General features: G+C 40.4%; 1 protein-coding gene across 4 annotated transcripts in view; it reads right to left on the reverse strand.

The window, feature by feature from the left end:
* FZD3 (frizzled class receptor 3) overlaps positions 1 to 26214 on the reverse strand; it is a 91424-nt gene that overhangs the window by 34951 nt on the left and 30259 nt on the right. For 3 of the 4 annotated variants that reach the window (XM_089325445.1, XM_051842535.3, XM_051842534.3), the window contains exons 3-4: positions 15666 to 15862; positions 8513 to 9530 (exon numbers count right to left, since the gene is read on the reverse strand). In XM_089325445.1, the coding sequence (XP_089181571.1) occupies positions 8513 to 9530; positions 15666 to 15862 (1215 nt within the window). Of the gene's footprint in view, positions 1 to 8512; positions 9531 to 15665; positions 15863 to 18834; positions 18973 to 26214 lie in introns of those variants that run through there. The other variant, XM_051842537.3, reaches the window with a different exon arrangement.

Genomic DNA, 26214 nt, shown 5'->3' on the forward strand with positions numbered 1-26214 from the left:
TCTGCTATGGCCCGGGCGTGCAGTGGAGGATGGTCCAAGTGCTTGGGTCCTGCACCCGCATGGGAGACCAGGAGAAGCACCTGGCTTTGGATCAGCACAATGCGCCGGCCGCAGCGGCCATTGAAGGGTGAACCAAAGGCAAAGGAAGACCTTTTCTCTCTGTCTCTCTCTCTCTCACTGTCCACTCTGCCTGTCAAAAAAAAAAAAAAAAAAAAAAAAAAAGAAAGAAAGAAAGAAAGAAAGAAAAAAAGAAAGAAAGAAAGTGTGTGTGTTTGTGTGCACGTGTGCATCTCTTTGAAGAGAAGCAACCATATGGAACCAAAATCTCTAGAAAAATACATAGAAATACATAGAAAAAACCGTTGTTATAACGACTGGGGGGAGGGGTTCCCACGTTTACATCAGTATGTTTTAAAAATATATATATAAATGTATATTCTCTATATATTATATAGAATATACATTATATTATATATAAATAGTATATAAACATACAATATATAAATATGCAATATAAAAATATTCAATATATAATATACAAATATATTTATTTATTTTATTTGAAAGGCTGAGTTACAGAGAGGGAGAGAGAGAAGGAGATAGAAATCTTCTGTGATCTGGTTCACCCCTCAAATGGCTGTAACAGCCAGAGCTGAGCCGATCTAAAGCCAGGAGTCAGGAGCTTCTTCCTAGTCTCCCACTTGGGTACAGGGGCCCGAGGACTTGGGCCATCTTCTACTGTTTTCCCAGGTCACTGCAGAGAGCTGGATCAGAAGTGGAACAGACGGTACTTAAACCAGTACCCATATGGGATGCTGGTGCTGCTGGTGCTGCCACACCACAGCGCTGGCCCCATCACTATGCTTTAGAATCTTGCCTTCTTGCACTCTCTAATACATAGTCTCTGATATGGCATATTACTTCTTAGAGGCAGATTTTCACATAATATTAAGAATCAATGTATGCAATATATAAAATGGGTTAAAATATGTAAAGTGTGTAGAACTGTGCTTGATACTCAATAAATGCTCAAAAATGTCCCAGAAGATACTAAAAGTTAATCTGTAATAAGATATTCTATGGCAAATAAAATTTGGATATTATAAATCTCTCCTTTACAGGGATTATACATTTAAATATTAAAGGTTTGGGGGGGCTAGTGTTTAACCTCGTAACTAAGATGCCACATTCCATATTTGAGTGCCTATCTTCAATATCTGCCTCCACAAGTAACTTCAGCTTCCTGCTAATGTGGACACTGGGAGGCAGCAATGGGGCTTAAGCAACTGGGTTCCTGCCACCCACATGGGAAACCTGGACTAAGTTCCTAGATCCTAGCTTTGGTCCCAGCCAGGGACTGTTCTGGGCATCTGGGGAACCATCAGTGAACCAGCAGAAGGGAGCTGTTTGTCTCTGCCTCTCAAATAAATAAAGAAAAATTAGAAAACAGGCTTGGGAAGTCTTAAAAGTAAGGAAATTCTGAAATAAAGAACTGTTTTTACTGGCCTTGGCATTTTCTGAACTGACACATTCTAAGGAGTTGGAACAGATAGATGCTACTGGGTTTATCCCAGTAGCCTATGAGCCCATTAATCTATAAAACTTTCTAAGGGAATTAGACACTAGTTTTTATTATGTCTAATTTTGTTATAGAAATTACTTTCCTTTTCCATGGTCTAAAATTATATCATAATAAGTAACACGTATATGTAAAACATAATTATATACTTTTGGCTCACAAAAAATAGAAAATTCCTATAAATATGGGTGAAGCAAGGGGAAAAAATGGGGCAGCTGAAAAGCAAATTTTAAATTATATCTACCTATATACAATGAATGGTGAGAACACAAGGACTGACTCAAGAAAAGTTGTTTGTAAAAAGGTAACTTACATATACAATATGATGAAAAGGAAAGCCAACAAGTTAAAAATTTAAACTAGAAAAACTGCAATCAAAGAACAGAGGGAGACTGAACTAGAGGTATTATGAGGTACAAAGAGAAATGACCTGAGCAATGAGACCTGGGTCAAATCACTTTTCAACTACATGTCTTAAACTTATGACTTTGAAGTTGTCTTCAATTCTAGATACTGATCATCTGCAATCTAACAGATACAATCTAACTTCTTTGTTTTATTGATGTGAAATCAAGTCTAGGGAAATGAATTGATTTGCTCAAGGTCACACAGCTAGCTAATTAATTCAGTCACTTGAATACCAGACACTGGGGAAGAACAGCCAAACTATTGCCATAAACGAAGGAGTTTCCCTTATAAATGAAGAAAGGAGAAAAAGAATGCATTATTATCTGGTTATAAATCACACCAAGAACATAAAAATACTGAGGTAGTAGTATGTAAAACAGAATATATAGACTAGTTAGAAAGACAAAGCTCACTTAAGAAAAATATTTAAATAAAAAGACTATGACACTTTTATATCAAAGCAGCCCTTTAATGTATTGTTTATGGATTTTAAAGAAAAAATAAATATTTGAGCTCTTCATAAAATTAAATGGGCAAATGAAAGACTTTTTAAATGTCTCTGAAAACACTATATTCCTCTTGATATTATAGCACTCTAACAACTGAAAAACATATATTTCCTTGTTCTGTTATCGAGGAAATAAAGCAGAATCCCAGAGAGGAACATCAGCACCTACAGTAAGCTCCATACTATATCATGCTTAGTATCCTTGTTTCAGAACAACCTGCTTAAACAGACCACACTATCTTCTGAACAACTGGTCTTCCTCAAACCACTCCAATTTTAATCAACAGAATTACAAAATAACTAAATTCACCATTATATGGAAAATATTTGCCCACATTTTACCTACCTAGATCTGTAATCCACCAAAGACTAAGGGGTTTAAATTCTTTATAATTAAAGTGAAAAAATTACAAAAAAAATTTAGACAGGGGTGGAAAAGGGTCTTTTTTTGGGGGGGGGAGGCAGTGCCGTGGCTCACTTGGTTAATCCTCCACCTGCGGTGCTGGCATCCCATATGGGCACCGGATTCTAGTCCTGGTTGCTCCTCTTCCAGTCCAGCTCTCTGCTATGGCCTGGGAAGGCAGTGGAGGATGGCCCAAGTGCTTGGGTGCCTGCACCCGCGTGGGAGACCAGGAAGAAGCACCTGGCTCCTGGCTTCGGATCGGCATATCTCCGGCCATAGCAGCCATTTGGGGAGTGAACCAATGGAAGGAAGACCTTTCTCTCTGTCTCTCTCTCTCTCTCACTGTCTAACTCTATCTGGCTCCTGGCTTTGGATTAGCCCAGCTCTGGCCATTGCAGCCATTTGGGGATGGAAGACCTTTTCTCTTTCTCTCCCTCTCTCTCTCTCTCTCCATAACTCTACCTTTCCAAATAAATAAATAAATCTTAAAACAAAACAAATAAAAATGAACTGTAGATTAAGTTTATGCAAAGAATGTCACACAGCTGATAAGTGATAACAGTTCTTGAATGCAGGTCAAAAGATTCCAACTTCTGTGTACTTTTAAATTACACTGCACTGTTATGTCAGCCTTGACTTTTATTGTGTTCTGGAAGGTCATACACTTACCCTATCAGATATAAACATCTGTTATGACACTATAATAATTAAGACAATACAGGGCAAGGAAAAGAGATTGTGAACTGAAAGACTGATAAAAGTTTCACGTATTGATTGAGATTCAATATATGATAGAAACAGCATTACATATCAGTGGAGAAAGGATGGACAAGTCGATAAATAAGAGATGATTTAAAAGAAAAAGGATAATAACATTAAAATTTAACCTATTTATTAATAGATAAAGAAGTGAAAAGGCAAGTTAAATGATATAAAACTGACAAGAATTATAATCCAGAATGTCTGTGTATAAATAAGCAATTCACAAAAGAGGAAATCTGAATATATGATAAACTTAAATAGTTCAATCTCACTATTAATCACAGAAATACAAATTAAAACAGCAATGATGATTTCCAGAAGATTGGCAAAAATTAAAATATCAAGTGATGATGAATATGTGAAATGAGAATTCTCTGTACTTTCAAATGTGATTATAAATTGGTACAACCATTTTGGAAAGCAATTGGAGACATTTAGTAAAGGGAAAGATTCAGATTATTAGTTATATATTCCAGAGAAATTCACATGGCTGCACAATAATAATCATGCCAGCATTATTTATAATAGAGGAATTATGAAGAACCACCTAAATATCCATTAAGGGAGAACAAACAAATGTGATATCATCACACATTAGAATGCTGAACAGCAAAAAAGAAAATGAATCCCTTTGCACATATCACCACAAATACCACAAACATCATGAATAACTAAAGCTGATGAAAAATATGTACTGTGTAGACATTATAAAATTTTAAATACTGAAACTGAAATACCATATAATTGCTTATGAAAAATTGTATACACATATAAATGTAAAATAAATAAGCAAAAACACCAAATTCTGGATAATGATGGTTTAGAAGAGAGATAAGGTCAGGGAGAGTTATCCATAGTGTCCTGTTAGTGTATTATTTATTTATTTTTTTAATTTTTCAACCTTCCTTAACATTGTAAGCCTAAGATCTAGTTTTTTGTTTTATTTGAAAGGCAGAGTAGAGAGATAGAGAGAGAAAGACAGAGAGAGAGAGAGAAAAGACAGAAAGATAAATCTTCCATCTGCTGGCTCACTCCCCAAATGCCTGCAACGGCCAGGGCTAGGTCAGGCAGAAGCCAGGAGAAAGGAGTTTCTTTCAGGTCTCCCATGAAGGTGCAGGGGCCCAAATACTTGGGCCATCCTCTGCTGCTCTCCCAAGCACATTAACAGGGAGCTGGATGGGAAGTGTGGTAGCCAGGACTCGAATCAGGTCCATACAGGATGCCAGTATCACAGGCAGTGGCTTAACCCCGTAAGCCACAATGTCAGCCTCGTAAGCCACAATGTCGATCCCATGTGTTATTTATTAAGTGGGCAGCAGATCCAGTGCTGTTCATTGTTTTGTCTTTTATATATTATCTGTATGTTAGAAACTTAATACCTCTTGAAAGGACAAAGAAAGATGGAGTGTACATTTGGCCTAGTTAAGGTACCAGCTAGGAGGCCCACTTCTCACATCCCAGGACCTGGGTTTGAGTACAGCCTCCCCGGCTGGTTCCTGCTATTGCACACCCTAGGAAATGGTCACCCACCCACCCACTCTGGAGATCTGGATTGCATTCCCAGCTCCCCACTATGGTTTGGCTCAGGCCCTGCTTTTGGGGGTTTTAGGGGAGTGAATTAGCAATGGGAGCTCTCTGTGTCTCTCTGATTCTCAAATAAAATAAAGAAAGAAGAATAAGAAAGAGGTCAAGGTTTCTGTAATTACAATACACTTTATTCCTCTCAGGGAGACAATGCTACTAAAGCTGCACTAAGTTGAGTGAATAGACAGCTGGTTAGTAATTCACTCCTTTAACTACATTTGTATCTCTCTTCCTCTTACTGTCTTCTCTAAATTTATATTCTCCTATCCTTGGCCCATCAATTTAGTTGTAACCCTGTGGAAAATAGGTATAAGCTGGGATTTCAATTCCCAAGTTTTCTTTTAATCATTGAAGGAAATCAATACAGACCTCACATTTCAAATATTTTGCAAATAATCTCATTTCTTTCCAAACAGATTATTATTTCTTCTAAATTTAGAAAGGCTAATGATAATGAGGAAAGTTAAATAATTTAGGTTCTAATTAACTTTACCAATGATTTGTAAAACTTAGTGTCTTACTCTACCAACAACCTATTCTTCATCTTGTCCACGTTTTATTATAAGGAGCATAAGGAGCATTCCCCTTGTCAAGTTGTCTTCTTGGGCTGATGAACTTTTGGTAGATATAGGCAATTAGTTGAAGACCAGGAAGGAGTGAATTTGATGGAACCCCCTATCTTCTACAGCCCTGTAAGAAATATCTCCTGTCTCTTAGTTGAACCAGGTTCTGAGGATGCTCAAGAATCAGACCTTGGGGAGGTACTGTACCATAGCTGGCTAAGCCTACACCTGGGATACTTCATCCCATATCAGAGTGCTTGATTTGAGCCCTGGCTGCACTTCTGATCCACCTTCCTGCTAATGCACACCCCAACAGGCAGCAGATGGTTCAGGGCCTAGGGTCTCTGGCACCTGTCTGTGAGATCTGGATGGAGTTTTTGGCTCCTGGCATCTTCCTGGCCCAGCCATTGCTGCTACAGGCATTTGGGGAGTGAACCAGAGGATGCAAAATCTTTCAAATAAATAAAATAACAACTTTTAAAAAAATTCTAGGAAAGTCTTGAAAAGAGCAGCTTTTCAACTACTTTAATTTACCTGTTTGAGATTTGGTAGTTTTAAAGACAATTATTTTAGAGTCAAATATTATTTTTTCAATTGCCCTAAAATAATATGTATTTGGAATCCTAGAAAGCTTATATGGAAAAGCATATGATGTAATTAAACCATCTCTTCCTTTCTTATTTGAGGTAAAATTTGCTAACTTACCTTCAGGCCTAAAAATTCACATTTAAAGTTTTTAGCTAGCAAATTGATAAGAAATGTAGAATTCAATTATTCATTTTTTTCTGATCTCTAAATTATGAGTTCACTTATTTTTTTAAAAAATCAAGCAGTTCTAATAATTACATGATGGTAATTTAAGAATTCTTTATGTAGAGCTAGTTACACTTCAAAATAAAAAGCAAATTAGCATTCTTGGTTATCAAATATATTTATGAGCACTAACTATGTGCCAGCTCCAGACTCCTTGTACCCAGTAACACTGTTATAATTTCTTCAAAATGTCCCTCCGTCTCAATCTATACTCTCACATTCTTATTGCCATCATCCATCAACCTACAGAGTATGTATTTAAAAAATAAAAAAGTTCTTGCTTGTGAAGCATTCATGGTCTAGTAGGGGAAAGGGACAAGTAAACAAAAGTTACCTTTAAAATACAAGCACTTTAATAAAGGTATTTAGAAGTATTAGGGGAACAGAAGGGTGGTGTATTTTAAAACAGGAAATCTGGAACATGATGAACAGGAGACACTAAATTAGCATACCTTTAAAAAAAAAAAGCTTTCTTTCTTATTTATTTATTTGAGAGGCAGAGTTACAGACAGTGAGAGGGAGACACACAAAGGTCTTCCATCTGCTGGTTCACTCCCCACATGGCCGCCAAGGGCTGGAGCTGCGCTGACTGGAAGCCAGGAGCCAGGAGCTTCTTCTGGGTCTCCCACAAGAGTGCAGGTGCCCAAGCACCTGGGGCATCTTCCACTGCTTTCTCAGGCCATAGCAGAGAGCTGGACTGGAAGAGGAGCAGCTGGGACTAGAACTGGTGCCCTAATGGGATGCCCATGCCGCAGGCGGAGACTTAACCAACTGCATCACTGTGCCACAGCGCTGCCCTTAGAATGCTAAGCCTCTGCCTGTGATGCTGGCATCACATATGAGTGCCAGCTCGTGTCCTGGCTGCTCCTTTTCTGATCCAGCTTTCTGCCTAAGGCCTGGGAAAGCAGTAGAAGATGGCCCAAGTGCTTTGGTGCCTGCACCCACATTGGAGATCTGGAAGAAGCTCCTTGCTCCTGGCTTCAGAGGGGGCACTGTGGCCATTTGGGGAGTGAACCAGCAGATGGATGATCTTTTCCTCTGTCTTTACCTCTCTCTGTCTGTAGCTGTACTTCTCAAATAAATAAAAAAAATCTTAATTATTTATAAAAAATAAAGAAAACTTGTTTTAAAAGGAAGGAGAGATGGCAACACCTAGGGGTAGAGGTCTGTGAGAAGGATTTAAGATGGGAGAAAAAAATTTTAGCATCAGTTCTGCTGAGTTACTTTCCTTGATTTCCCTCCTAACATTCAATTCCAGCTGGATACTTACTATGTAGGGACACAGTCACTTAGTACCTCTAAACTTCAAATCATATACACATTTAAGAACTCTATATTATAGAGAGAACCTGAATAAATTACCTCTAAAGTCCCTTCTAAATCTAAAATCCTATGATTCTATGACTAAGAGAAGCTTTGAACTCTTTAAATTCAAAGGTGAATTCCAAAATATTCAGTAGGCAAAGAAACCCAAGACCATTAAGAATTTTGTATAATTGTGTTCTAGTATCTTTGCAAAACTCTTAAAACAACTCCTAATGTGGCCATCAGTAGAACTTCCAGCAAACGATAGTGCCTTTTTGTCAGAGTTGGTAAAGCGATTCTCTCCTACAAATTTGGACTTCTAAAGAATCAACAAACAACTATTTTGTTGTAACAGAAGCAAACTAATTAAAAGTCCATAGCTTAGATTTGTAAGTCATATTTTAAAATAAAGATGTCCACATAAACATGTCTATTAATGCTTACTACAATATATTTGTCAGTTATTTTCACTTTAAAACTTTAATGTACAAGTTGATGAGAAATTGTTTACAAACAGCTAACATTAACTCTATATAGTAATATACCTTCTTTTCACATTCTGAAATTTATAACAAAGTTTGCCTTACCTGATATGGGCATGGAATGTGATATTCTCTGCAGCGTTCTTGTATCCATGTTGTTTCCCAGATGCCACGGTAGGCTTGTTCGTAAAAGTAGCATCCAATTACAACCAAGAGTGGTACGAGATAAAGAATGCTGAAAACACCAATCCGGATCATAAACTTCACTAATTTATCTTGGTTCTCCTTTTCTAATGGAATCTCAATTCGAACTCTGTTTAGGGATATAATGCCAGCTAACAAGAGTGAAACCCCAACTACCACATATAGGCAGAGGGGAGCAAGAACAAAGTATCTCAATGCGTCAACATCGTAGAGGCCAACAAAACACACGCCACTAATGTTGTCACCTTCAATTTTATTCATCGCTAAAAGGATGATAGTTAGAGTTCCAGGGATGCCCCATGCACTGGCGTGAAATAGCAATGCTTTCTTCTCAATAGCTTCACTACCCCACTTTGGCACAGCTGCTAGAAACCATGTGATGGTAAGAATTACCCACCATACACTTCCAGCCATGGTGAAAAAATAAAGTACCATAAAAAGCATGGTACAGGCTTTATTATGAGATCCTTGTGTCACTGTAGAAGCTTTATATTGCGCAGGGCTAGATGCGTTGCAGGCTACTCGGTCTTCAAGCAAAAACCCAATGAAGAAAATTAAAGATACCATCATATAGCAGACTGCATAAAATATAATAGGCCTTTCAGGATAACGGAATCTTGTGACATCAATCAAAAAAGTTAAAAAAGTAAACAACGTGGCAGAAAGGCAAATGATTGAAATCAGTCCTATGAAATAGCGAGCAAATGACAGTTCTTCTCTCCTAAAATACATATTTGGACAAGGAGGTGAACAATCACGCACGTGCAAAAATGAATAACCAAGATCAGGATCAATTTTCAATTCTCGGGGACACCAAAAACCATAGTCCCTCTGCACTGCCACTGGGGCTCCTTCAGTTGGATCTCCAACTAAATTCAGATCCACAAGTCGAGGATACGGCTCATCACAATCTGGGAACCTAAAAAACACAAGATGAAAGCCATTTTTACTTATGGAGAAATCTATTACCACATAACAACTTAGATTTCTGAATTTAGCACCCAAGATCTATCTTTCCTATGTCCTTGGAGGGCAACTACAATAAGCAAGAAAAAAGTAAATGGTGGTATCTTATATATGTACCCTATAACTAAATTTCCAATAGCTGGGAGAAAAACATTCCTTTATATGCAATTTTGCTTTGCCTTCAAAAATAGTATTCTTCATTAAACTAGTAAAGCATAGTCATCAATTAATAACAGTATATAAAGAATATTAAGGACATACTGTTTAGAGTAAAACTTCATTGTATGAAAATATATAGGTACAACTATATAGCTCCAACAGAACAGTAGCTAAAAGTTACTCTTTTTTCGCTAACCTTTTAAACTGTAACGTAGTCCTGAATTTAGCCTACACTCAAATAGAAGTGATTAAAGCATAAGAGATTAAAAAAAAAACCTTTCCCTAAACACATGGTTCAAAGTGTTCTGAGTTAGATTAGCATTAAATACTCCAACGAGTGGCTAGATTTTTAGAGCTTGTCTTCCCATTTCACATTCTGCTTATCCAATTGGTTATTAAAGGTCTTTAAGACTGCTAATAGGGGCCGGCACTGTGGCATAGTGGGTAAAGCTGCCGCCTGCAGCGCCAGCATCCCATATGGACGCCAGTTTGAGTCCTGGCTGCTCCACTTCCAATTCAGTGCTCTGTTATGGCCTGGGAAATCAGTAGAAGGTGGCCCAAGCCATTGGGCCCCTGCACGCACATGGGAGACCTGGAAGAAGCTCCTGGCTCCTGGCTTCGGATTGGCGCAGCTCTGGCCGTTGAGGCCATCTGGGGAGTGAACCAGCAGATGGAAGACCTCCCTCTCTCTACCTCTGCCTCTCTGTAACTCTGCCTTTTGAATAAATATATAAATCTTAAAAAAAAAAAGACTGCTAATATCAGCTAGTTCTTTGCTATCATTCCTGATTTCTCTTCAAACCTTATATTCTTTAATTCATTTATTCTAAATTTTGATGTACATAAGAAAAAATTGAGGATATTTTTCAAAATGTAAATTCTTGGTCCCTATCACTACAAATTACATTTCAGAATGTTTGTTGTTAAGGTCCAGCAATTTGTATTTTAACAAACTCCTAAAGAAACACAATACAGTCTTAAGAAGGTATAGCAGCCTCAGGATAAAGAAAAGAAGGTTGTGTTGCAGACTAAGGGTATCATTCTTGTGAAGACCCTTCATCTTCAGTTTTCTTGCCAATAACAGTTTTTAAGGCTTCAAACTCCCACTAACTACATCAAATTCCAAGAAACTATCATTGATATTATGTTTGCCAAATACACACACAATCTTATGCTGTAGTTGACCAGTATCTTCAATTTTTTAATTTTCTAATACAAATCATTTTCTTTACAGTATTTAGAATTATAAAGCCAATGACAGAAACTTAGTGAATTCAAGTATTTATTGGGATCCTGCAATATACTAGGAGTTAAAAACAAAAAAATAGGATCTCTATCTCTGAGTCTAGAAGAAAACACAAACTTGCAGACACTACATAAAATACAGCAGTGTGATACAGGAAGTAATTAAGATCTGTGTAAGGGGCAAAAAACGATAAAGAAAAGGATGAATAGCGGGGAAGTGGTTATAAAATACTTCATAGAATGAGTTCCTCAACACAAGATTTTGAATCAGTATTAGCAATATGTCAGTGAGTATTCTAGCAAGCAAATTCAAACAAAGGCTTAGTTTAAACAGTGAATGTTTAATATGACTGGAACATAAAGTGCACAAGACTTGTGACAGGAGATGCGGGTGGAGAAGTTAAGCATGTTGCAGAAATGTGTGTGTGTGTGTGTGTGTGTGTGAACACTGATACAAAATTTGAAACCATGCAAACTAATATTATATATTTTCTTAGGGTACATTTGTATACCCAATTGTCAACTCAACATGCACACCTGAATGTCTAATAGGCAACTCAATCATTAACCTTTCTAAAACCAAATGCTTGATTACCGCTCCTCAGGTTTCCCTACCCCCATGAGTAGTTGTCAGGCCAAACATCCTGGGGTTCTTCCTTGAAGTCCCTTCTCTCTCGTCTATACTCCTAATCTACCAGCAATTCTTGTCATTCTATTCTGTGATATATACAGAATCTGACCACTTAGCATTTCTTCCAGTGCTACTGCCTAGTCTGAGCCATCACTACCTGGATTTCTGGGGAGCCTCAAACTGACATCCATTTCCACAGCCAGTGTGGTCTTCCGCAGACATGATACCACTGTATTCACAATCATGCCTCTTCTGCTTAGAACCCTTTCAACTGGCTTCCCATCTGATTCAGGGGCAAATCCAAATTCTACCAGTGCCACATGGACTCTAGTCCCAGTGTTTTTCTGATCTTATTTCCTTCCATTCTGTCTCATTCACTTGGTCTCCAGTTTTTTCTTTTTTTTTAATATTTATTTATTAATTGACAGGCAGAGTTGTGGGGGGAGATATTCTACCTGCCGATTCATTCCCCAAATGGCCACATCAGCTGGGGTTGGCCAGGTAGAAGCCAGGAGCCCAGAACCCCACGTGGCAGGAGGGGGTCTAAGCACTTATGCCATCTGGAGCTGCTTTCCCGCAAGCATTAGCAGGGAGGTAGATGGGAAGTGGAGCAGCTGAGACTTGAACAAGTACTCATATGGAACGCCGGCATCACAGGCAGCAGCTTAACCAGCTATACCAGGATGCCAATCCCCAGTTCTTTCAATTCACCCTGCATGCCTCGTCTTCAGAGCCTCTGCATATGCTGCTGTTTCCTCTGCCTAAATCACTCTTCCCTAGATGTTCATATCATTTATTCCCTCAATTCATTGAGATCCCTAGTCCAAAGCCTCCTTACCAAAAACGACTTCCCCAACAACTCTAGAAAATAGTTTATCTGATCTCCACTATGGTATCACTATCACCTAACCCTATTCTTTCTCAGCAGCACCCATTACTATTTGACATTATCTCTATAGTTCTTATCTCCCACCACTTGTTACCACTAAAATTTTAGCTCCATAAGAGCTAAATATTGCTTATCTAGAATAGCACCTAGCAAGCCAAAGGCATTCAATTAAAATTTGTTGAACGAATGAATGTTAAATTAATACATTCATATAACATTAACCCAAATAAATAAAAGCTAACTAGGAGCTGTGTAGAAGACAGACTTGAACTGTATAAAAATGAGGGTAGCGATATCAGCTGGGCCAGAACAAGTTAAATAAATAAATGTCATAATAAATAAATAAAACCAGATAAGGCAGAGACTAAGACACATATAAAGTTAGATTAAAAACAAGAGAATTTATAACTGATTGGATGTGGATGTTGGGGTCAGTGAAGGAGGATCAGAAGACGACAACCAAGGAATATAACAATGAGAAAAGGAATAAAATCAATTTTATATATGCTGAAATTGAAGTATTTTAGACAAATTCATGCTAAGATTCCTACTGACAGCTGGATATGCAGGTTTAGAGCTTAGCAAGGAGATATCAAGGCTATATATTTAGATTCAGGTCTCCTACGTGGGTGCAGGGGCCCAAGGACTTGTGCCATCTTCTACTGCTTTCCCAGGCCATAGCAGAGAGCTGGATTGGAAGTGGAGCTGCCAGGACCCATATGGGATGCTGGCGCTGCAGGCGGCGGCTTTACCCATACGCTACAGCGCCAGCCCCTGCCTGGTTTCAATACCTAGCTCTGGCTCCTAACTCCACCTTCCCACTATTCCCAGACCCTGGGAAGCAGTGGTGATGGCTTAAATCATTGGGTTCCTGCCACCAATGTGGGAGACAAGGATTTAGTTCCCAAGACTGGCCAAATATGGGCATGTGTGGGTAATAAACCAGCAGACAGTAGTTCTCTCTCTCTGCCTTTCAAATAAACAAATTGGACTGGCGCCATGGCTCACTTGGTTAATCCTCCGCCTGCAGTGCCAGCATCCCATATGAGCACCGGGTTCTAGTGCCGGTTGCTCCTCTTCCAGTCCAGCTCTCTGCTGTGGCCTGGGAAGGCAGTGGAGGATGGCCCAAGTGCTTGGGCCCTGCACCCGCATGGGAGACCAGGAAGAAGCTTCTGGCTCCTGGCCTCAGATTGGCGTAGCTCCGGCCATGGCGGCCATTTAGGGGGTGAACTAAGGTGAGGGAAGACCTTTCTCTCTCTCTCTCTCTCTCACTGTCTAATTCTATCTGTCAAATAAATAAATAAATAAATAAAAACAAAGTAAGAAAAAGAAACCATGAAAATGGTTAACAACAAATTCATCATACGATTACCTCACCCCAGGGAAGAAAGAAGGGACTAGGATCAAGATGAGATCAAAGACGAGCTTTCAGTTCTAGCTGCATTGTGTTATTTCTTATAATAAAGTCTAAAGCAAACATTAAAAAATATTAAAACTGGACAAAGCTAGGGGCTGGTGCTGTGGTGTAGCAGGTAAAGCAGCCGTCTGCAGTGCTAGCATCCCATATGGGCGCCGGTTCTAGTTCTGGCTGCTCCACTTCAGATCCAGCTCTCTGCTATGGCCTGGGAAAGCAGCAGAGGATGGCTCAAGTCCTTCAGCACCCATATGGGAGACCTGGAGGAAGCTCCTGGCTCTTGGCTTCAGATTGGCACAGCTCCAGCAATTGCGGCCATCTGGGGAGTAAATCAGCAGACAGAAGACCTCTCTCTCTTTCTCTCTCTCTCTCTGCCTCTCTGTAATTCTTTCAAATAAATAAATAAATCTTAAAAAAAAAAAAAAAAACTGGACAAAGCTAGATAATTATAGGTACAGGGATACTCACTTTTTTATTATTTATCCTTGAAATATTGGAGAATACAAAAAAGCCCACCATATGATAAGTGCATGTGTAGTATGTTACTAATGTTTATACAAAAGTATAAAGATGTCTAATAAACAAATCCTCAAATTTTAAGAAAATACATATAGTTGAATATAATTTGAAAAGCACATGACATTTTCTGGATTTGATGTGTTACTTTATGACAGAAAAAAATAGAAATACCTTAATCATTAACATATCTATATCATAAAGGTATTTAAACTACAATTATCAGGAAATAAATGATTATTTTCTAATTTTGACCAAACTGCATTACTTTTACAACCAGAAAAAAATTCTTATTGTCTTTTTAAATATTTATTTATTTGAAAGGCAGAGTGACAGAGAGACAGGAAGAGTCACAGAGTAATGGATCTTCCATTGGGCTCACTTCCCAAATGGCTGAGACAGCCAGGGTTGGGTCAAGCTGAAGCCAGGAGTCAGAAACTCCATCTGGGTCTTCCATGTGGGTAGCAAGGGCCATGCTTCACTGTTTTCCCAGGCACAATAACAGGCAGGTAGATCGAAGGGAAGGAGCTAGGACTCAAACCGGCACTCAGATATGGGATGCCAATGTCACAAGTAGCCAGTCCTCAAAAAAATGTTTCAAAGAGAGAAAAATCAACTGAATTCCTGATTATGTATTCTTTTTTTGTCAGGCAGAGTTAGACAGTGAGAGAGAAAGAGAGACAGAGAGACAGAGAGAAAGGTCTTCCTTTTTCCGTTGGTTTACCCCCAAAATGGCCACTGCAGCCAGCACGCTGTGGCCGGTGCACTGTGCTGATCCAAAGCCAGGAGCCAGGTGCTTCCTCCTGGTCTCCCATGCGGGTACAGGGCCCAAGGACTTGGGCCATCCTCCACTGCCCTCCCGGGCCACAGCAGAGAGCTGGACTGGAAGAGAAACAACCGGGACAGAATCTGGTGCCCCAGCCAGGACTAGAACCTGGGGTGCTGGTGCCGCAGGCGGAGGATTAGCCAAGTGAGCCGCGGCACCGGCCAGATTACATATTTCTTAATTTAATTCCTCTAAAAATTTCTTCACAGAAATATTTTCTTTTTTTACCTTTTTCATTCAGTGCTTCCAAATTCCTAAGGAAATCATTCTTAGGTTTTGAAACTGTTATTCAAAATTAATAATGAATACACATACTTCAAAAAAAGGCTAACAAAATAAACAAAGACAAGCAATTGCAAACATACTGTAACATAGGAAATAATCAGTGAAAATCTATGATTTTCGCACCTACTGCATTCCATATCTTCAGGCCAAGGAACACCAAACATCTCCATGAGCTTTGAACATTCACTGTAAGCCCGCTGGCACAGTCTTCGGCAGGGAAGTGTGACACGTCCATATTCCATACAAATAGGAGCATAGAGTGCACAAAGAAATGGTCGGAAATCTCGAGAACAATCCAGATTCACCATAGGATGGAATGGCTGGGGAAAAGTTAAAATTGAATAATTAGATAAAGAGCTAAATAAAGGCTAAAAACTTTCTACATTGCAACATTCATCTTAAAAAGTCTCTGAAGGTTATTAAACACTTCTTAAGAGGAGTATTTATTTATTTATTTTTAAAGATTTATTTGTTTATTTGAAAGAGTTATACAGAGAGAGGAGAGAGAAGAGAGAGGGAGGACTTCTATCCGATGGTTCACTCCCCAGATGGCCGCAACTGCTCGAGCTGTGCCGATCCGAAGCCAGGAGCCAGGAGCTTCCTCCAGGTCTCCCACGTGGGTGCAGGGGCCCAAGGACTTGGGCCATCTTTTACTTCTTTCCCAGGCCATAGCAGAGAGCTAGATCGGAAGTGGAGCAGCTGGGTCTTGAACTGGCGCCCATCTGGGATGCCAGTGCTTCAGGCCAGGGCATTGACCCGCTGTGCCACAGCACCAGCCCCAGTAGTATTTTTTTTATTTTTTATTTTATTTTTTATTTTTTTGACAGGCAGAGTGGACAGTGAGAGAGACAGAGAAAGGTCTTCCTTTGCCGTTGGTTCACCCTCCAATGGCCGCCACGGCCGGCGCGAGTATTCATTTTTTAAAATAAAACTTTCTTAGCTCTATCCCTGGTGATTTTGATTTGGCTATGTATAAGATACAGACCATAATCTATATTTACATTTTAAGTGTTACAGGTAATATTAATAAGGAGGCAGGCCTGAGTACCACTAATAATAATATAATCCATTTATATATTTTTTAAAGATCTATTTTTTTTTTTTTTGACAGGCAGAGTGGAAAGAGAGAGAGAGACAGAGAGAAAGGTCTTCCTTTTCCGTTAGTTCACCCCACAATGGCCGCTACGGCCGGCGCACTGCACTGATCCAAAGCCAGGAGCCAGGTGCTTCTCCTGGTCTCCCATGCGGGTGCAGGGCCCAAGCACTTGGGCTATCCTCCACTGCACTCCAGGGCCACAGCAGAAAGCTGGACAGGAAGAGGAGCAACCAGGACAGAATCCAGCGCCCCCACCGGGACTAGAACCCGGTGTGCCAGTGCCGCAGGCGGAGGATTAGCCTATTAAGCCACGGCGCTGGCCTAAGATCTATTTTTATGTATTTGAAAGCCAGAGTCACAGAGAGAGGGAAAGACAAAGAAAAATCTTGCATCCGCTGGTTCACTCCCCAAATGGCCACAGTGGCCGGAGTTGGCCCAGGCTGAAGCCAGAAGCCAGGGGCCAGGAGCTTCTTCTGGATCTCTCATATGGATGCTGGGGCCCAGGGACTTGGGTCACCTTCCTCTGCCTTCCCAGGCACATCAGAAGGATGCTCGATCAGAAGTGGAGCATCCTGGTCTTGAACTGGTGCCCATATATGATGCCAGCATCACAGGCGGTGGCTTGATCTATCACGCCACAACACTGGTCCTCATTTCTACGTATTTTTAAAATGTATTTATTTATTTGAAAGGCAGAGTGATGGGCAGAGGGGAGAGAAGACACAGAGAGAGAGATATCTTCTGTCCACTGGTCTACTCGCCAAATGGTCATAAGAGCCACTTTTGGGACCAGGAGCCAGGAAATCCGTCTCCATCTCCTACAAGGGTGACAGAGGCCCAACTAGTTGGGCGATCTTCCATTGCCTTCATAGGCACATTAGCAAAGAGCTGGATCAGAAGTTGAGCAGGTGGGATCCAACATGGAATGCCACTGTAACAAGCAGCAGCTTAACCCACTGTGCAATATCAGTTCCATAATACTATCCATTTTATAAAGAAATATAAATACCTCAAAAGATAAGCACCAAAATGCTCAAGAGTGATTACTGACTGGTGGTGTGATAAAGAATTTTGTTCTTATGTATGTCAATTTCTATATTTTCTTCAATTATCATGTATCAACAGAAGACAGAAGCAGTAAAAGGAGAAGAGAGAGAGAGAGAGAGAGAGAGGAACAAGTGGTTATATTTTGGAGTTGAGGGTAAGGAAGGGTCTCATCTTTGGCTCAAATTTGTTCTTTTTACATTTAAAAATTTTAAAAAACAGTTCTTTAAGCATTGAAATTACAAGCTACAAATGGAGCTAAGACTATAAGCTGATATAATATGTGATATTAAGGATAAAAACAGAGGCCGGCACTGTGGTGTAGTGGGTAGGGCCGTCATCCTAGTGCCAGCATCCCTATGTGGGTGCTGGTGTGAGTCCTGGCTCCTCCATTTTCAATCCAGCTCTCTGCTATGGCCTGGGAAAGCAGTAGAAGATGGCCCAAGTCCTTGAGCCCCTGCACCCACTTGGTAGACCCGGAAGAAGCTCCTGGCTCCTGGCTTCAGATAGGCACAGCTCCGGCCGTTGCGGCCAAGTTGGGAGTGAACCAGCAGATGGAAGACCGACCTCCTTCCCTCCCTCTCTCTTTCTCTCTTTCTCTCCTCTCTCTATAACTCTTTCAGGTAAATAAATAAATCTTTAAAAAAAAAAAGGATACAAACGGAAAAATTGTAGCTCCAAACATAATCATTTTAACAGCAGGAACAGTTCAAAATTAACTACCGAATATTTTTCTACTTGTTTATGTAACAGTCAATGATTATTTTGAACTAGTTACAGATATTTTCATTACCAAGACTTTCTATTAAGCAATAATTTATTTCTTTCTTCTTTTAACACTGTTTAAGTCTATATAAAGATGTGACTCAAGACGAGAGAATATCAGAATAGTTAGACTTCCTTGCTATAGCAAGGTCCCCACAATTTCCTTCTACATTAATGGATGTTGTCTATAAGCCTCCTATACATAATGCAGAGAATCAAGGGACACAGAAACTGAAGTCAAAGAATTTTAAATGAACTTGATAACTGATTCATAATAATAAACTGTATGTGACTATCATTTCCAAATATGATGGAATACTTTGTGGTAAGCCAATGCTTCTATCAAAAACTACTTTAAAAGAAGGAAAAAGTTTTTGAGTTACCTACCTAAAGCTATTGGAGAACTGCTGATGCAGAAGAACTTTAAAACTTTCAGGTGGCCTGATAAGTGCAGCCACTTTTTCCACGGAGGCATTTGTTGAACGTGCGTATATAAGGCCAGAGACTGAAAATCAAGCTTTGCCCAGGCTGGTGCTAAAGAACTAAGAAATGAGTAGAGTTTTTGGTGGTCTTGAGAGGGTATGGAGACAAAATGCAATGAAAGGAATGAGATCTAGGTAACCAGGGGCAGTGTGAAGGATCAAGCCTGACATACAACCAGTTCTCTCCTGAGGATATTTGAAACTTCAGAGACTGCACAGGGCAGATGCTACGAAGCTTAGAAGCACAGCAGAGGCCAGTGCCGCGGCTCACTAGGCTAATCCTCCGCCTTGCGGCGCCGGCATACCGGGTTCTAGTCCTGGTCGGGGCGCCGGATTCTGTCCCAGTTGCCCCTCTTCCAGGCCAGCTCTCTGCTGTGGCCAGGGAGTGCAGTGGAGGATGGCCCAAGTGCTTGGGCCCTGCACCCCATGGGAGACCAGGAGAAGCACCTGGCTCCTGCTATTGGATCAGCGTGGTGCGCCGGCCACAGCGCGCCGGCCGTGGCAGCCATTGGAGGGTGAACCAACAGCAAAAAGGAAGACCTTTCTCTCTGTCTCTCTCTCTCACTGTCCACTCTGCCTGTCAAAAAAAAAAAAAAAAAAGGGGGAAGCACAGCAGAGATTCTGGCAGTCTCAAGAGAGAGAAACATGAATTAGAGTTCAGGCCCTGCCACATGATATATGCCTTGAACATAGGAGCACTCAACTTTTATCTGGAAGATCTGAATGACTACATTCTAGCAGTCAGATCAAATCAGAGGAGGCAGAGGTCTATCAACACTGCAACTCAACCTCAACTCAGGATAGTCCCTAATTGAATTAAGGTGACCTTCCCTCATTTATCTGCCAAGCAGGAAAAAAAAATGAACACTTTCTAGAGTAATATAACATCATCTGGAACCTCACTAATACTTTATAATGCCTAATATCCAATAAAAAATTGATAAGCATTCCAAGAGACAGAGATGTATGATAGGAAACTAAGGGAAAAAAACATTTAGATGATCCAGATATTCGTATGAAAAGATAAGAATGTTTATAACCATGACTAATACACTCAAGAAAATAAAGATGAAAAATTTCCCCAGAAAATTACAGTCTATTTTAAGGGAAATCAAATGGAAATTCTATTGCTAAAATGTGTAATTACTGAAAGAACTCATTATATGTTATCAGAAAATGGGGCTTGCAAAATGGAAACAAAGTAATTGAAAACGTTCAAACACAAGTTCATAAGCCAAAAAAAATGCAAATAAAACAGAAAAGAACAAAGGAACATGAGAGATGTGTAATACATATAAAAAGGTCTAACATGAAAAATTACAATCTCAAAAGGGGAACTCAGAGAAAATAGAACAGAGGCAATATATAGAAAGGTGATGATTGAGAATTTTCTAAAACTGATTAAAGATGACTACACACAGATTCAAGAAGTTCCACAAATACTAAGGATAAATACAAGAAAACCATACATTGACTTTTCTTATTTAAATTGTTGAAAACCAAAGAAAACTATCTTAAAGGCAATCAGCAGAAAAGGCACATTAGAGTAGCAACAATAATATTCACAGCTGACTAGGAAACCAGAAAATGGAATGCCTTAAAGAGTTAAGAGAAAATAACTGTCAATGTACAATGCCATATTTAGTTAAAACATTCTTCACAAATGAAGGAAAAGACATTTTTAGATAGATTAAAAACAGAAGAATTAGTCATCAGTAAACCTGCACTAAAATAAATGCTTGAAAGTTCTTCAGACAGAAAGAAAATTATCTAAGATAAAAACTCAAAAGGATGAATATCTGGAAAAATATAATTGAACACTCTTTGTGCTAACAGAAAAATCTCAAACAATATGTATAGTAACAAAATGGAAAAGATGGAGGGACAGTGGAATAAGGGTTGTTGAAGTAATTATATTTATTAGAATGTCAACGGTACATATCATAATTTTTAAGGTGAGCAATAAAAGAATGCACAACTCAAGGCAATAGAGAAGGAAACAATAATATAAAAGAATACAAGGGGGCCAGCACTGTGGCATAGTCCTGGCATCCTGTATGTGCACAGGTTCGAGACCTGGTTGCTACACCTCTGATCCAGCTTTCTGCTATGGCCTGGGAAGGCGACAGAAGATGGCCCAAGTACTTGGGCCCCTGCACCCAAGTAGGAGACCCAGAAGCAGCTCCTTGCTCCTGGCTTCAGATCAGCTCAGTTCTAGCTGTTGTGGTCATTTGAGGAGTGAACCAGCAGATGGAAAATCTCTCTGCCTCTGCCTCTCTGTAACTCTGCCTTTCAAGTAAATAAATAAGTCTTTAAAAAAAAGAATGCAAGGCTGGCGCCGCGGCTCACTAGGCTAATCCTCCGCCTAGCGGCGCTGGCATACCGGGTTCTAGTCCCGGTTGGGGCGCCGGATTTTGTCCCAGTTGCCCCTCTTCCAGGCCAGCTCTCTGCTGTGGCCAGGGAGTGCAGTGGAGGATGGCCCAGGTGCTTGGGCCCTGCACCCCATGGGAGACCAGGAAAAGCACCTGGCTCCTGGCTCCTGCCATCGGATCAGCGCGGTGCGCCGGCCGCAGTGCGCCGGCCGCGGCGGCCATTGGAGGGTGAACCAACGGCAAAGGAAGACTTTTCTCTCTGTTTCTCTCTCTCAATGTCCACTCTGCCTGTTAAAAAAAAAAAAAAAAAAAAAAAAAAGAATGCAAGATAGGAGAAAAAAAAAAGATTGGTTTGATAAAATCAAATAGCCCTGGCTTCAGATCACCCCAGCTCCAGCAGTTGCAGCCATTTGGGGAGTGAACTAATGGATGGAAGACCTTTCTGTCTCTCCTTCTCACTGCCTGTAACTCTACCTCTCAAATTAAACAACAATAAAAAAAATCAAATCCAAGGATATCACTAATTACATTAAATGTAAATGAAGTGAAAATTGAGTAAAAGACTAAAACAGAGAAACAGAAAAACAATACTGTCAAAGAATACATGCTTTCAATATAAGGACATACACAGGTTAAAAGTTAAAGGAGGGTGGGCATTTGGCCTACTGGTTTAGATCCCAGTGAAGATGCCCACATCCCATATTAGAGGTCCTGAGTTTGATACTCAATTCTGCTCTAGACTCCAGATTCTTGCTGTTACAAACCCTGGGAGACAGAAGTGATGGCTCAAGAAACTGGGTTCCTGCCACCCATGTGGAAAGCCTGGATTAAGTTTCCAGTCCTGCCCACTGCCGGCATTTGGGGAGTAAACCAGCGGATGGAAGAGCTCCCTCTCTCTGTGTCTGTCTCTTTTTCTCTGCTTCTGTAGCTTGCTTTAGACCTAAGGCATTAACTCTCTGCGCGAAAGCACTGGCCCCCCAGCAATATATTTTTAAAAAATACACATCAAACCAAATGAATTTTTTTCACAAGGATATATGATAGTTAATATTTGATAGCATTAGGAGAAAATACACAAATATGATAAATACAACGATGCAATAAATGCATCTGATAAAAATTTTTTTTTTGACAGGCAGAGTTAGTGAAAGAGAGAGACAGAGAGAAAGGTCTTCCCTCCATTGGTTCACCCCCCAAATGGCTGATACAGCTGGCGCGCTGCGCCGATCCAAAGCCAGGAGCCAGGTGCTTCCTCCTGGTCTCCCATGTGGGTACAGGGGCCCAAGCACCTGGGCCATCTTCCACTATCTTCCTGGGCCATAGCAGAGAGCTGGACTGGAAGAGGAGCAATCAGGTACCCATATGGGATGCTGGTGCTGCAGGCAGAGGATTAACCAAGTGAGCCACAGCACCGGCTCCCTGATAAAATTCTATATCCAATCATTATGAAAAGGAAGGAACTATCTTCAATCCTATAGAAAGTACATATAGCAACCCTCTTACTTGGTGATAAATTACTGAAAGTTTCTCCCTGAGATCAAGGACACAGCAAGATTACCTAATATCACAACTCTATTTAACAGTGTATCCACAGTCCTAGCCAGTGCAGTAGGAACAGAAAAAGGTATGAAATGGAAATATTAGAAAGGATGTATAAGAGATGAAAGATTTAAGGATTGAAACAAAAGGTGCACTAATGACATGTGACAAGATAAGTTTTTACTCCTCCACTCCAAATTAACACTCGACTATCTTCTCTGTGATCATGGATAAGACTCCTTTCACCAGTTCTCCATAATGAGCATGATGTTAAATTTTCTCAGGGTTGGAAGAACATTCCATGAAGAAGGGCATTATGAGCATGATGTCAACATTTCTCGATAGTGTAGGAAGAATACTGCTGCTTATGCTGCCGCAACCAGTCAGCAGTGCAAATGTGAGGATATCCACGGTGTTCTGCCATAGTCCCAAACCAGCCTGGTGACATTTCCTTTGCTCTCTCAACACAGACACTGCATACTCTAGATCTACTGCCTACAGAAAAGCACTAACCCCTGTTTTCGACCACTACCAATTGCCCCACACCTTCTATGCCTTCAAGGGTCGCTATCTGCAAGCCTGGCAACTGTGGACCAGCTATAGCCCTGGCAACAAAGTGAGCTTCCATTCTACCCAGTGAGCTACAACCGTATCTTCTGCTATAAGATTTAATCCTTGGGGCTGGAAGACCCTTTCCAAGTTTGTTCCCAATACTAGAACATCCTACAGATTTCTCTGCATATCTTAGAGGGGTTTTTTTCCTGTAATAGTTTAATAATTCTTTACATTATATTTCCATTGTTTAACTAGCTGAGTTGTTCTCCTTCTGATTGGACCAAACAGACTAACTATGACTGTTAGAAAGACAATCTAAAATAATCTAAAAGGATCAGCCCTGTGCTGCAGTGGGTTAAGCTACCTGGTGTAGGGTTTGCATTCCATATGGGTGCCAGTTCATGTCCTATCCAGCTACCTGTTAATGTGCCTTGGGAAAGCAGCAGAAGATGACCCAAGTGCTTGGGTCCCTGCACCCACATGGGAGACCCACAAGAAGCTCCTGGCTCCTGGTTTTGGCCTGGCTCAGCCATAGCCATTGCGGCCATTCAGGGAGTGAATCAGGGATAGAAGACCTCTCTTTGCCTATGCCTCTCTGTAACTCTGCCTTTCAAGTAAATAAATATCTTCAAACAAACAAACAAACAAAAAAAAACTAACAGAAAAGGACATCACAAAAACAATTCTATGGGGCCAGCACTGTGGTGTAGCAGGTAAAGCTGCTGCCTGTAGTGCCAGCATCCCAAATGGGTGCCGGTTCAAGTCCCGGCTGCTCCAGTTCCAATGCAGCTCTCTGCTACGATCTGGGAAAGCAGAAGATGGTCCAAGTCTCAGGTCCCTGCACCCACATGGGAGACCCAGAAGAAGCTCCTGGCTCCTGGCTTCGGATTGGCTCAACTCCAGCAAATGCAACCATCTGGGGAGTGAACCAGTGGATGGAAGACTTCTAACTCTCTCTCTCTGTCTTCAAATAAATAAATAAACCTTTAAAAAATTTTTTTATGCTCTCAGTTCCATGTTGAACTCGAGTTGGAAGATGCAAGTCTGCTCTCAAAATGGAGGGCCATGATCCAAAGGAACCAGAGCAGTTGAGCAAACTGTTTATTGGTGGTCTGAGCTTGGAAACTACAGATGATAGCTTGAGAGAACATTTTGAGAAATGGGGCACACTCATAGATTGTGTGGTAATGAGAGACCCCCCAAACGAAATGTTCCACGGGCTTTGGTTTTGTGACTTAATCTTGTGTTGAAGGAGTGGATACAGGCACGTGTGCTCGACCACACAAGATTGATGGACGTATTGTGGTACCAGAGCTGTTTCTAGAGAGGATTCGGTAAAGCCTGGTGCCCATCTAACAGTGAAGAAGATTTTGTTGGTGGTGTTAAAGATACAGAGAAATATAATTTGAGAGACAACTTTGAGAAGTATGGCAACACTGAAACCACAGAAGTTATGGAAGACTCCAAGAAGAGAAGCTTGTACTAAGCCACTATGCTACATTTCTGCTACAGTAGGTTATTTTAGACAAATATACTTAGATTGTATTTTCCTTGGTTTCACCCAGCAAAATGTATAGGGTACAAACAGGAATGCACGCCAGCCAGTTAAAGGTTCAATAATACATGAATTTTATTACAAGCTTAGTAGTCCTGTACTTTGGAGTGTTTAAGAATGGTTTTTAAGGTAGGAGTGGGAAAGCACCCACTATCACCATCCCTTCCCAAAAAGGGAGTTCCCAAATAATACACTGTGTCATCTTGTATATGTTTTCACCTAAATAATGTTGGTGTTGGTTCTCTGTTTGGAAGACTGTTGAGAAGAGTTTTAGATAAGATCATATATAAAAAAAAACAATGTCTACTGTTTTGCACCAGCTAGTGCTTAGAATTTCACTCAAGCACTAAGAATGTGCCCTGCTGTTACTCTTTCTTTGGCAGTTGAACATTGAATTCAAGATTTTTTTGTTTGTTTTAAGAAGTACTAAGCAAAAAAAAGCAATAAAAAGGGAAATGGGGTGTACTGGTGTTTGAATATGCTCTCTTGTTGCTCTAACTCTGCACCTCTGTGCATTAATATCCAGGTGCTTTTAATGCCAGCATGGAAATCAGTCTCCACAGATAATGCAGTTTTCTGGAAACACTCAGACCAATAAATATAACACACAACATCCCATTTGTTAATGGGAATATGTGAATAAGTAGTGGAGAAAAATAAGGCTAATATTAGAAAATGGTTTAAGTCCTTAATAACTTCAAGTGTGGCTATATAAATGGACACTGTCAATGTTCATAAACTTGGGTACCTGGTCAAAATAATGCTTGGGAAACATTTTATTAATATCGAGCTAAATTGTCTCAACCTCTTTTATCCATACAATAAAGGTTGAAAATGGGGGAAACTGACATTTCCTGCTTTATATTTGTAAAACTGACACAACCTTGACAGTATCCTTTAATGGCATATGAGGTTAATTGTACTATTTTTTTTTTTTTTTAATTTGACAGATAGAGTTAGACAGTGAGAGAGAAAAACAGAGAGAAAGGTCTTCCTTTTTCCGTCGGTTCTACCACCAAAATGGCCGCCATGGCCAGCACACTGCGCTGATCTGAAGCAAGGAGCCAGGTGCTTCCTCCTGGTCTCCCATTCGGGTGCAGGGCCCAAGCACTTGGGCCATCATCTACTGCCTTCCTGGGCCACAGCAGAGAGCTGGACTGGAAGAGGAGCAACCAGGACTAGAGGAGCAACCGGGACTAGAACCTTCCCATATAGGATGCCAGCGCTGCAGGCCGAGGAATAACCAAGTGAGCCATGGCACCAG

Source organism: Oryctolagus cuniculus, chromosome 2, assembly GCF_051225735.1.
Source record: "Oryctolagus cuniculus isolate XC-2025 breed Fujian yellow rabbit chromosome 2, ASM5122573v1, whole genome shotgun sequence".
NCBI classification, from domain to species: Eukaryota; Metazoa; Chordata; class Mammalia; order Lagomorpha; family Leporidae; genus Oryctolagus; species Oryctolagus cuniculus.